Genomic DNA, 14127 nt, shown 5'->3' on the forward strand with positions numbered 1-14127 from the left:
ATCTCACACCCTTCATAAGCTTTAGTAAAGTGTGTGGCCTTGAATAAAAATTATGACAATTTCTAAGCTTTAGTAAAGTGTCTGGCCTTGAATAAAAATTATGACAATTATGATGGTAGGATAAGATCCTACCATGCACACAAAAACAAGATCACAAGCTTTTCGATGCAAAAGAATCCAAGTGAAAACTATTAGTATATTCTCTTAGTTGACGTGGAAGAATCTTGAGCATTTTTAAGTAAGTGACACTTTGTATTAATAAAACTAGTGTATTAATTTTTTTTTTAGTCTCGTTGACGTACGTACGCGTAGAGTGCGACCAAGCATGGAGTGGCTGCAACCAGCAGGCGGAGGCGCAATTGTGGCAGCGCTGGTGGTGCTGTGTTTAGCATACAGCCGTAATTGTGTGAGAAGGCGGCGGAGGCTACAGCTTCCACCAGGGCCCTTGGCTTTGCCGGTGGTGGGGAATCTGCTGCATCTGATCGGCCACCTGCCTCACAGAACTCTTGCAAAGCTTAGCGAGAGGTATGGCCCCATCTTCTACCTTCGCCTGGGATCCACCCATGCCGTCGTGGTTTCAAACGCGTCTCTGGCCAAAGAGTGCCTAACCTCCAACGACAAGATCTTCGCCAGCCGCCCACATTCCGAAGCCTCCCGCCGCATGGAGTTCGGCCAGAACGGCGGCATTGCGAAAGCTCTGCAGCCTCCAGCTCTTCACCGCCCGAAGAGTCCATGAATTTCAGCCCCTCCGCCAGCAAGAGATTAGCCTGCTAATCCAGAAGGTTAAACGCCATCAAGCAAGCCATCCTGGTGCCCCCATCGACCTCACCCACACCTCGATAACCTCGACAAGGGAAAGGCAAAAACATGATGGTGAGCTACTAATGCACTACTGTTAATATAATATATTAGCGCAAAATTTAGTTAGTTAGTTGTGTTGGGATAAAAAACTAGTCTTTTCCCATGTCATCATGTCTCTCCATCTAATTGTTTGACGTCTAAGCAAAAGGCATGCCTTATCTAACAGTCGTCTTATTCCATCCCTCCCTTTTGCTTGCTTTTTTCTTCTCCCCCTACCCTCTTCCCCTTCCGCTTAACACCATCATAAAAACAACAATTGTACTTCCGATGCCCCAAATCTTCCGACTACCACCACGATAGATTGTTGCATTTTGTGTGTGTGTGTGTGTGTTGTACTATTGTAGGAGCTGATTGTGGGTGCAATCGATACGACTACCACCACGATAGATTGGGCGATGGCGGAGCTACTGGGAAGCCCTCATGCAATGCACAAGCTTCAAGAGGAGCTAGATAAGGTGGTCCAACCACAAGAGGGGAGGATGGTAGAAGAAGCTGATTTGGCCAACTTGGTGTACATGAAAGCGGTGGTGAAAGAGACACTACGCCTGCATCCAGTCTTGCCACTTCTAGTGCCGCACATGTCCATGGAGGCCTGCGAGATGGGCGGCTACACACTACCCAAAGGAACCAAGCTGTTTGTGAATGCATGGGCCATTGGGCGTGACCCCAAGACGTGGGAGCACCCACAGAAAATCATGCCAGAGAGGTTCTTAACAGAGAAGGGCATCCATATGGATGTGCGTGGCCAGGACTTCGAGCTGTTACCCTTTGGCTCTGGCAGGCGAAGCTGCCCTGGATTGCCTCTCGCTCTCCCGCTCGTTGAATCCACACTGTCCAATCTTGTTCATGCCTTTGATTGGAAATCTCCTCTTGGCCTCAAGGTGGACTTATCTGAGAGATTTGGGACAGTGGTCAGCCGTGCCAAGCCTTTGCTTGCCATTCCCTACTCACGGTAACGTGCTGTTTCCATGGCTCTTCCTTACAAGATGCCAATGTTGTTTTTATTTCTTTTGCCATATAAAGGCGTGTAAAATTTTCATAGCATGGTTGATCCTTACTTGAAGACATCTGGATAGCATGGTTAATATATACAGTTTAAGGAAAAACACATGTACCTAGCAAAATTTGTAAATTCTAAAAATAGCTTAAAATGTTACAATTAAGACCTACTTTGAGGAGGATAATGTAAAATCTTATGTCTTCAATTGATGAAATGTATGCCATTGATTTATATATGCATACAAAAAAAAACTATTATTGTGTTTACAAGTAGCTTTCCTTTTAAAATGTGTACATATTTAAGTTGTTTTAAAAAACATACATGATTAAGAGGTTTTCAAAAAAGAGATATATATATGAGATGTTTTCTCAAAATGTATTTATTTAAGATGTTTTTAAAGTAAAGCTAAAAATCAAATTTTTTTTGAGCCAAACAGCTTCCTAAATAGAAACCATGGTCCAAAAGTATGTACTTGATTATATTTCAACTAATGTCTTGTGTTGAGAGTACTTTAGTAGAAGAGATTTCATTAAAATCTTATAGTTAAAACAATATAAATTATTTATAAAAAATTTCCAAAGCCCCTATAAGACCAATGTTAAAGTCATCACATGATATCCTTTGTGACGTTGTTCACCTTTTACAACAGTTTCGGAGAGAGAGAGAGAGAGAGAGAGAGAGAGAGAGAGAGAGAGAGAGAGAGAACATAATAAGAGAAGTTGGATCTTCATAATACAAAGCACTGAATTGTAGAAAGAAGTGAAAAGCAAACAATATTACTGCTTGAACTTTAAACAAACTGATGGCTATCTGCCTATCATTATACTTGAGATAAGGAGCGTTGATGGCGATCCAGATAGAATCTAGATATAGAGCCCTTACAAAGGTACTTGAATATAATAAACTTGATGATAAACAAAGGTTGTTGCCAAAATAGTCTATATATAGTGCCCACGGTCAATATAGTTATAGGTTGTCCATGTTGGCTAACCCACGACTTGGTCCAAAATGATTAACCAATCATATCATTCGATTGGGACCATGTTAGCCTATAACAAGATCTCATTGGGATTTTGCATAGCTCCCATGGTCATCTAAGATCGCTTTGAACCTTAAATGGGCACCTGGCAATGTGTCCTCGACCACCACTCACAAATGTGGTCACATAACTTGAATAAGCTTGCATCTTACTTGGCAGTGTGCCGAGTCTACATAACTATTTGGTTACGTTTTCACCATAACCTAAGAGCAATGCGTCCTCACACAAATGTGGTCACATAGCTTGCCTAAGCCTGCATCCTATTTGGTAGCGTCAACTCTACATAAGCTGTCTTCTAACTCTTTGGCCACATTTGGCAAGAGAGTGCAATGTCTACACTGGCTTTGCTGAACTCTTGTTAGGGAGAGGCTCATTGATGATGAACAATTATTACCGTGGTTCCATAAGGGAGTATGTGACCCTAGAATGCACGACTATCTACTCTTGTCAAAACTTGCCACATTGGATGCATGCTACAAATTGGTTATAGAATTTGTGGATAACATGTTAGAATTACCCTAGCTTGAGGAAAACAAGCCTCCATTTTCTTCGGATTCGTCGTCTCGAGTGTCAAGTAGTCACATGACTTAGACACTAACATCGACAAATCTTGAAAACGTCATATGACTGTCAATGAACTAACATCACTAATTCTTGAAAAGTTCAAGCTAAAAGAGTTAGGGAACCTCCCAGCGATGCACACCTTTATCCAAGGAGGGAGTTAGTCTGGTGCTCAATATGTAGAGAGAATCATACAAGTAATGAATACGACCATTGCTCTATTGTGCACAAGCATATACATGGCAATAGTGATGTAATGGGTGGACCCCTTATACATGCCAATCAAAAGGCAGTTCACCCCATTAGCATTGTAACAGAAAAAAGGAAAGACTCCCATGCCTAGTTCAACTTTCCAACATTTGAGCTAGCAACGTTTAATTACATAGAAAGTCAGAAGAAAGGGGGAAATTCTCTTTTGGATGTGTGGAGGAGGATTCTTGATCCAGTTGTGGCCACTCTCATATTGCCTCCTCAAGCTCTAAAAAGGAAACAATGGAAAATATTGATAAAGAAGTGTTGTATTTTGATATGAATAGGGGTCCAAAGGAGTAGATCATTTTTTATTATTATCATTGTCTACTACGATATCTAGGAGGGTTACATGTATGTTACTTTTGAAGATGTGATAAACACCTCACCCTTGTTTCAAATGCACTTTGTGCAAGCTCTAATCATGTAGAAACCATTATAGATTTAAGCTTTGGTGATAGGGCTGTTAGTATACTCAATGCCCGACTCAGTATGTATCTCACATCTATGTTTGGTGCACATTTGTAAAGGCCCCCATTATGAAGAGAAGCCATTGGTGCACATGTCTTTCGTGGGAACCCTAGCTTAGATGCCGATCATTGATGGTTAGGAGATGGTGCGAGCATTAGCTGGGGCTTAGGGCAGCGCCTCATCTTGGGGGTTCCAAGGGGCTAACGGCCCCCCTAGTCGAGGGTTCGGGGGCACGAGCCCTCGGCCTGACATATGAATATTATTCTAGGAATATTCCTTAGGATACCTAAGTTCATTATTGGTGGGTGATGGTGGATAATTGGCCGCGTTTATGAGTGATGAGAAGCAGAAAAAGAACAACTTCCATGCTTGGAAGTTCAGAATGACCAATTTCCTAATGGGTAAAGAATTTTGGGAATATGTTGAAGGAGACAATGAGGAGCCTCCAGAGTTGCTTTTGAAGAGAATATCACTCTAGATGTAAAGGCATTCAAGGACTGGAAAACGAGAATGCAAGGAAAGTCATGTATTGTCTTTCTATCCGTGTCATAGACACAATGATAAGACACATACAGGCTGCCAACACTCCAACAGTTAAATGGTAGAACTTGGTGCAAATGTTCTTGACTAACACAAAGTCAAGGAAACTATGCTAAAACAAGAGCTACATAGTGTGGAGAAGAAAAACATGGATATGTTGGTAATGACCACGTCTATACCGTGTAGTTGTCTGCCTTGTATACATGTTTACCACACCACTTGCAGCACTATATATTATCACAAGCTAAAGTATCCAATTCTTGTGAGTATCCATACCCTCCACACTTAGTTCTTCCTCCATCCACAGCCTATCTAGATTGTCATCTAAGCTCTAGTTGAGAGTGCACGGGTGGACAACAGCATCAAATTGTACTTGTCTCATAATTTTTAAATTCTCTATCTATTGCATTGTTTATTGCACTTTGTTTTTCTATCTATCTTTCCATTGTACTTTTTCTTATAAGACCCTTTAGGCCTTAACATGTTCTAAGGATAGAATATGCATCATCATGTATGGGAGATTTTAACCCCATTTTAGTCTTAAAGAAGCACTTCTCATTACACACTAGAGTAGCCAAATAAGTGTTATGTAAATGACACTATAAATGTTATATATATTATAAGGAAGTTGGAAAATGACCAAGCTTAATAGATTAGGATAAAGTTTGGGTGCCCAAGTGTGAATAAGACGTAGTTGTATCTAAGCAACTTTCTCATAATGAAAAGACACAATCCCCCCTTAGTCTTGCTTGTCTACTTGCTCTTATCTTGTGGAGAGAGAGAGAGAGAGAGAGAGAGAGAGAGAGAGAGAGAGAGAGAGAGAGAGTAGGGTGCATAAATCTTAGCGTGAAAAATTAAATTGATTTTTAGTCATGAAAACTTGAGATATTCACGTCTAAAAATTTCCATAGTTTGGACCCTTTTCATGTATGTTATTATGACATATCATTCAGATGGTGGATGGAGGTTCGGTGATCATGTAATGCATATGATTAGTATGCATTCCATGTCATTTAGATGGTGGATGGAGGTTAAGTGATCATGTAATGCTTATGATTAGTATGGCATGAATAACTAAGGTGGCATATTCATGAATCACTTATAACCATTTTGATGCAAAATAGTGTTAGATTGGTGCAATTGTGCAAAAAAAGGTTTAGGACATGTGAATCTTATGTGTCCAAAGACTTAGCGTGAAGAACCAGACTGGCGTGAATATCTTGAGATATTCACATTTGAGTTTTGGTCATTGAAGTGGATGAGAAATGCATAATTGTGATTAGGAAGATGTAATGGAGCAAATAAAGTAGGTTTCTTTGGCGTGAAAAAACCAAACTGACTTACTGGTTTTTCATGCCAACTGATTTCTTGCTTTTGAAGCAATTTTGTGGTTTACCTTATTATTGTGAGATTCATTCAGATACTAGAGAAGGTTACTCATTGACCAAGAAGGAAGCCTCGCAGGGGTGTATAACAATGTGATATGGATGAACCTATATAAATAAAACAACAATATTGTTGATGAGGCAAAAACATGTATCTATATTTAAGAATACGTTAACCAAGAAGGGAGCCTCGATATGGGAAAAACTATATAAATGAAATAATAGTATCACTTTACATTGCATTGATGAGATGAGGAGAAAACATGTATCTATATTGAAGAACAAGTTGACTGAGAAGGGAGCCTTACAGGGATGCATAACAATGTGATATGGACCAACCTATATAAATGCAACAATAGTATTGCTTCGTATTACATTGATGAGATGAAATCGTGAATCTATATTTAAGAATGAGTTGACCAAAAAGTGAGCCTTACAAGGATGCACAACAACACGATATAGACAAATCTGAATAAATAAAATAATAGTATCAGTTTGATTGATGATTAGGAGAATATATATATTGATTTCATTTGCTTTAACTATATCTCAGTGATGCATAACAACACGATAGACAAGAGCCTATATAAGTGAAACAACGGTATTGCTTTGTATTGAAACATACATGACAATAGCCTTAAATTAAAAGCCTAAAGAAGTTTTGATATCACTTGCAATAAAGAGACTAAAAGCCATAAGATGTGTAATTCCGTCCTTTAGAGAGAGCGTGAAAGCAAATTTTCAATTCATAAACACAAGTGCAAAGTCACATTTCAAGGAGCTAGTGAAAGGTCAAAACACGAGTGCAACATGATATCTGTGAGATCAAGTATTAGAAGATGGTCAAAACAGACAGAATATTCAAAATACCAAGGGAAGAACAGGCAAAAAAGGGGGTGAAAAGTGCACGTGAAATCGAGAAAAATGATGTCTCAAGGTGCAGTGGGTAATATCACTATATTTCTCGACAAATGAGCATACGGCCAAAGACTATCACATGGTAACATGTCATTAATGTAATGATCAAGGTGATATAATCAGTCGAATTAACGAATGCCACCTGGCAAGGACGATGGTTATCTTGCATATATTATCATATAGACAAGTGGCACTATTAGTATACATTCAATGCCCGCCTCTCAGCATGTATCTCACATTGATGTATGGTGCACATTTGTACGGCCCCCATTATGAGGAGGAGAAGCCATTGGTGCATAATTCTTTAATGGTAACCCCAACTTAGATGCTGGAAAGGGTCGTAGTTGTGACCATTGATGGTTAGGAGATGATGAGGGGTACAACCATTAGTTGGGGTCCAAGGAATATCCCTTGGAATATTCCTTAAAATATTCCCCTGGATACTAATTTCATCATTAGTCGATTGGGACGCGTTATGAATACGCGAGCAGTGAGCCGCGTCAATGCAGTGTAGCTACCCACGTCTTAGACGCGTCCACCACACTACCTGTAGCACTATAAATGGACATAGTTGGCACAAGCTAAGGCATTTAATGCTTGTGAGCATATATTCCCTATACTCTTAGTACGCCCTCCATCCAAAGTCTATCTAGATCACCATCTAAGCTCTACACTAGAGCTCACGGGTGGATAGCACCATCATATTACACTTATCTCTTGTTTAGTATAATCAGAATTTCAAAATTCTCTCCATTCCCTCTATTGCATTGTCTAGTGTACTCTATTGTTGTGTCTTGTTCTATTGTGCCATATTCTTACACGAACAAACCATTAACTTGCATGTACAAGAACAAACCATTCACTAACTCTTCTCCTGAGACACGATACATTATATATTATGTTGACTATATTCAAGGAGACAACTTTCTCGAGGAAAGACAGTCATGCAGGAAGAAGAACCTAATGCAATGAGGGCTGAATTGGAGCATATGAGAAAGCTTTTGCTGGCATAAGAGCAAGAGCTGAAATTTTTACATGAAGATCCCCATGTGCAAAGTGCCATTGAAGCAAGGAAAGCCGATGCAATGGTAGACGTGACTTTTGAGTCCATGGCACGGGAAGTGGGCAAGAAGCCAAGGGAGTTGGCACTTTCCTACCTCCTCTGCAAAGGTGACATCAAAGAGGGGGAAGATGGAGAGCTAAAATTCAGAAATCCACCTCGCTTGAAACATGGAGGTCCTGCATCTCAAAGGTTGAGGTCATTTATGCAAAGGGAAGAGGTGACAGTCACCTCCCACAAGGCACAAAGCCCGACAGGTATATGTATGCTAGTGCTCATGGAGGGCATGATGGTCACATGCATTCAAGACATGTATCGCATGGAAGGGGTGACAGGTCTACTTTGCCTCGAATTGTCTCATGAAGAGACATTGCCTTATGTAGGAAAGTCACATGTATCTGATTCTCAAGTTCATGGAGCACATGCCACCATGCTTCATGAAACTTCCATGATGGCCCATGGAGCCCATGCAGATAGGGCTGCCTCGTTGGATAAAGGGAAAAGAAAAAGAGAGGACCATGAGCCTCATGCCAGAAAGCTCAAGGAATTTAAAGCCGGTGACAAATCCGTTAAGTTTCATGTTTTTCATGGAGGGCATGATGCTTCCAAAGTGTTAGCATTTGTAGCACAGTTTGACATTGCTTTTAGTGATGAGGACTTCACTGAGAAGTCTAAAGTACGCCATGCTACTCATTGGTGGATCTTTGAAAAGATCACCAAAGACCCCATTTGCACCTGGAAAGAGTTTAAGGATAGATTTTATGCCTAGTTTTTGCCACCAAATGCGGAGCAAACTCTCACCCAAAAGTGGGATAGACTTGAGCAAAGAGATAATGAAAGTGTGCAACAGTATGTCAACAAGTTTTGGAAAGTGTTGCTTGAGGTAACTCTTTTTATGCAAATCGCTGAGGATGAAAGAAAGAGGAAGTTTCGCTCCGGATTGCAACCAGCTTACCGTTTGGGCATTGAATTGCACCCGAAACATACTTTGCAATAGCTTACAGCCTCTACTCTTACTACGGAGCAATTGGTGCTCAAAATTAAGTAAGATCAAGGCGGTTCAAAGGGCAAAGACAAGGCTGTCCCAAATCTGCAAAAAGGTGGACAGCCACCTAAAAAGAACTTCCGGGAGACCCACAAGGCAGGTAAAGCTGAAAATACCTCATCTAAAGATCACGGCCCAAAGAAGAACAAATTTGGCTTGACCTCCGAGCAAAGGGAGCAATATGCCAAGGAGGGAAAATGTTTTTCTTGTGGCAGCAAAGAGCACACGTTTCGACAATGCCTTGACCGCAAACCAAACACGATGACAAGCAGACCAAGGCTAATGTACATGCAGTTCCCGATGTGCAGGGAAACACACAACATGATGCAAAAGAGCGGATGGTATGCAAAGCATGGGGTCAAATCAAGGATCAGTCTGCCTTATTCATGTTTGATGACTGTGCAACCGATAACTTCATCTCTATACAAACGGCACCTGTCTTGGGTATTGCGGTTGAGAACATGGGACCTCAGATTGAAGCAGAAGCTGCCTTTGTTGGTAAAGAGGTGCAGGTTACCCCACTGATAGGGAAGTTGCGCATACATATCCAGGGCTACCTTGATAATGAGCATTTCTTAGTTGCACCACTAAATGGATGTGATGTATTACTGGGCAAGCCATGGCATCATAGGCTTGAGATGAGAAGAGGGACGAGTACCCGTAGTGCAATGCGATGGTGTGACAACGCTCGTGGGAGGCGCAATTCTCAAGGAGTTTTAGAGCTTGGATACCTCAAGGGTTATGAGCTCGGCCATTGGAAAGATCCTCACATGACAGTTGCAGTTCACCAAGTAATCTCTTGTTGGATGTGTTTCAATGGGGGTTAGGGTGAGCCATAACATTTTTCGTGCCGCTGCCGAGGAGCCATCCCTTGGCTTTTTCCATTGTTTTTCCTCTAATCTACGCATTACCCATTGTCCATTATCTTGATTAATTGTTTTTCATCAAAATTTGGTGATTTGGTGAATTCGACTAATCTCTTAATGGAATGGTTTTTGCCATCATTAATAGTAATTAATTCACTTCAAGAGACCAAAAATTTAGAAAATGTGTTATTTGGAGTCTAAATTGATCATGTGTTATTTGGAGTCTAAATTGATCATGTGAGTAGTTGAAATTAATATTTTTGAGTGCTTTGAGAGCATCTAGATGCATCAAAACACCTAATTACATCAATTTCATCATCAAATTGGAGTAATTTGACTCTCTTTGCTTAATTTTACCTTAAAAGAAGAGACCAAAATTAAGAATCTAATTAATCTCCTATTTTAGATTAATTTACACATTTGTTGATGCACTTAGCTTAGCATTCCCTTGCTCTATCCAATGATGTGCTCAATTGTGTGAATTAGAGATTAGTATTTAATTAGAGGCCTTGATTAGTATAAAAGAGGAAAAGATTAAAAAAGAATTAATCTTTGATTAGTTCTTAATCACCTTTTTACATAACTCATTAAGGCTAATGAGTATTCAATGAGTAGATGCTCATGAGTTGTCAAATTGTCCATTTTGGGAGTCATTTATGAAGGGTGTAAGGGGTGTCATAAAAAGGTTGACTTTTTTAATTCCCATTTATCTTTTTGGGAAAATTCCAATCTCCTTAAATTTAAATTCAAAAAATATCCCCCCCCCTCCAACAAGGAAATTCGTATTTCCCACTAGACTCCAAAAAAAAATGCGCGAGACAATCCTTTTACGACCAAGCGTTTCACAGATTAAGGGTCTCACGCCTTGACCTCACGCCAAAAAATGTGTGAGACAATCCTTTTACGACCAAGCGTTTCATGGATTAAGGGTCTCACGCCTTGACCTCACGCCCGAGCCTCCAAACAAGGGTGTTTTCTAGAGTCTTTCTTTTTGACCTCACGCCAAAAAGAAAGACTCTAGAAAACACCCTTGTTTGGAGGCTCAGGCTCATCGGAACGTTGGCATCGAGCTCTTCAACTTTGGTCTTAGTCCTCCGAAGTCAAAATCGATCGTTTTGGCCTCCCACCAACAGCCTCAAAATTCAACCCAAAAATCAAGGCAAAAAATAGCACGAAAAATCGTTAAAAAACAGTACGAAAATGACGTCGAATCATTTTCGAGTTACTTTTTGAGGGTCTAAACAAAAAAATCAAGAACGACTGAGGGAGACAAAGTTGCAGTACTCCAAAAATACTACAACTCTCTCATACAGAGTTTTTCAAAATTCATTTTAGAACGCCCTAAAAAAAGTGCAGCGAAACAGGAGAAAAATTCTTGATTTTTTTTTCATCTTGAGATAGTGATGGAAAATAGGTTTTAGGACCTCCTCTTCTGTCTGGGAAGTGACTAGCATGCACTTTTTTCAAAAAAATATCTCAGAGGTCGTTCATGTGCGTAGAGTGCCTAAGCTAATTAGGGTGAACGAACACTCGTTCGACGCAACGAAGAGAACACTAGGCCTCTTGAGGCTGTAAACGGGCTGTGAAAATATAAAAAGCAAAAAAAAAGTGTGCTTACTCATTAAGGAGCATTTAGGCAATCAGACATGGCAACGATAGAGGGATTGCTAGGGACAACACAAGGACTAAACCCAATGGCTAACATCTTCGAGTCATTGAGATCTATGCCCCAAATGCACCTCCCAATACCATTGGCCATTCTTATAACAAGGGTGTCATCAGATTTTACACCCCCTGTCACTTCGATCCCACCGGGCTTTGGTTCCTTACCTAACATTCCCACCAATCTTATAGGTACCAACTCTTTTCAACCACTAGATGGCCATACCTTAGATATACTAGTCTAGGAAGGGGGGTTACCTAAGGACTTAGTGAGTCTCTCTCACAACAAGAGCACTCACATACGGCCTTAGTGATTCATACAGAAATACGGCCATACAAATTTTCAAAATTATAGGCAAATACGATGGAATAACAGACCTTGTTTAATTCATTCAAATGTTTAAACACAGATGTGATGCCTTTGGAAATCCTAATTGCCCCACCAAGGTACATGCGTTGAATCTATGCTTAGAGGGAAAGGCTAGTCGATGGTTCATCACATTGATGCCAGCGATCAAGACCAACTTCAAAACCTTGAAAATAGCCTTTATCCACGGTTTTTCAAGACAAGGTGATCGATGGAGTGCATCAAAAGAACTCTATTCAATTGAGCATAAACCAAATGAATCCATTAGAGACTATCCTTCGGATAAAACTCTTAGACTCACGATGTGAGTAATGGGAGAAATTAAACGATTCTCAATTGAAGAGATGTTTCATGATGAGCTTAAAGAAAAACAACTTACACAACTTGATCATCGTATCCAATCCCAGAAACATTCGATCAATGTTGTAAAGAACCAGTATGTTTAGATGACAACATAGTGGAAGATGATCATGCTACGAGTTGTTCCTCATCTAAACCAAGTGAAGCAATGGCAAAAGAAAGATTGATCTCAGAATTGTCATTCTCTAAATTCTATGCAGCCTTACTTAAAAGATTTCAATCGACATCTCTAAGAGAAGATGAGCTCCTTCAAAACCAACCATCCTTAATGCCTACACAAATGAGGATCGAAATGCCTTGTGTTAAGTGCAATCACTACGACCATCCCAATCCCCATTGTGCATACAAGGCACCTGTTTTTATGTACTGCATATATTGTAAATCCTTTAATTATGATACTACAAAGTGTCCCAATTCATCAACAATTGACTCAAAACCCCCATCTCGCGTACATCAAAAATAGAAATAGTCCAAAGGGTAGAAACTGCTCAAGAAGTGATTAATCGAACACTTTAGTGTTTCTATTATCGTGAACCTCACAAAGTGGCAGACTGCACAGTTTGGAATACTTCCATGCCCGTAGTCACTGCTGACACTTTGCAACCCATGTGTGAACGATGTGGCATTGATCACATGTTCCAAGATTGCCTAAGATAAGTTGCTTCAATGCAACTGGTCTCACAAAATACAACTCTTAACATCTTAAGTGTACAAAACGGGCAATTTCCACGGTACCCTTGAATGTGCTTACACGCTTACAATCTAAGGCACGAAAAATGGTCAAAAAGAGTGCAAAAGACAATATCTCAACATGGGTATAAGAACATGTTTTAAAGCAAAACCCAAAAGAAAAAGCAAAACCTTTTAAACCCAAGAAAAAAAAGAGAACAAACTATTGAAACCCAAGGATGAATTGAAGAACAACAAAAAGGAGCCTTTGGAGGACATAAACCCAAAAGAGCCAAAAGCTACACATGATGTAGAAGCATCTGAAAAGATGCAGAGGAGAAGAGAGCTTGAGCTCTTGCAAGCACACACACACTCACAAAACCTTAAAAGAGAACACACAAGGTGAGAGGCTGAAAATCTTCTTCTTTTTCACACAACACTCAACACACCATATACAAAGATAAGAGTACACATTTATGAAAAGATACTCAACCAAATACCTACTAGGGTTCTCTATCATGTGAACCCAACTAAATGAGCTGGCACTATAACTATGCCAGTTTCTAGAATGGCTGTCACATAGCCTGTCATCTCACTGGCTGCATATCACCCATGATCTCACCAACCATGCCAGTGGTGTAAGTGTGGGGCCTATCTCCCAGGCGGGTCATCAGTGTCCACCGTCTCACTAGATGAGCTCGATATCTCAACACTTCCCCTCGAGCTCAACTCCATCTCATGTACACCAAGCGAAGCCCTGAATCTGCGGAGCTTTGCTGTACCCAATGCTTTGGTGAAGATGTCAGCGACCTGATCCTGTGTGCTGACATAAACAAGGTCAACATCTTTTGCTAAAACCTTCTCTCTGACAAAATGGTAGTGGACCTCTATATGCTTCGTGCGAGCATGAAAAATTGGGTTCCTGGTTGGCCAACTGTATACTGCTAATGTTGTCACAGAAAATGACAACTTGTCTATCCACTGATAGACCCAAATCTGCAAGTAGCTTTCTCAACCAAGCTACCTCACATGCTACCATAGCAGAACCTCTGTACTCGGCCTCTGTACTGGATA

General features: G+C 40.4%; 2 protein-coding genes across 2 annotated transcripts; both read left to right on the top strand.

Moving 5' to 3' along the window:
- The first annotated feature begins 325 nt into the window (after positions 1-325).
- LOC147637808 (geissoschizine oxidase-like) lies at positions 326-736 on the top strand. The gene has a single exon (XM_086799056.1). It carries the CDS (start codon positions 326-328, stop codon positions 734-736), a length of 411 nt encoding a protein of 136 aa, XP_086655182.1.
- A 463-nt stretch (positions 737-1199) lies between these two features.
- On the top strand, positions 1200-1974 carry LOC147637809 (cytochrome P450 71AU50-like). Its single transcript, XM_086798947.1, has one exon. The coding sequence runs from the start codon at positions 1257-1259 to the stop codon at positions 1815-1817; it is 561 nt and encodes a 186-aa protein (XP_086655073.1). The 5' UTR covers positions 1200-1256; the 3' UTR covers positions 1818-1974.
- The last annotated feature ends 12153 nt before the right edge of the window (positions 1975-14127 follow it).

The sequence above is a fragment of the Cibotium barometz genome, chromosome 6 (genome assembly GCF_041138505.1).
Source record: "Cibotium barometz isolate CiBa-2024 chromosome 6, ASM4113850v1, whole genome shotgun sequence".
Lineage (NCBI taxonomy): Eukaryota > Viridiplantae > Streptophyta > Polypodiopsida > Cyatheales > Cibotiaceae > Cibotium > Cibotium barometz.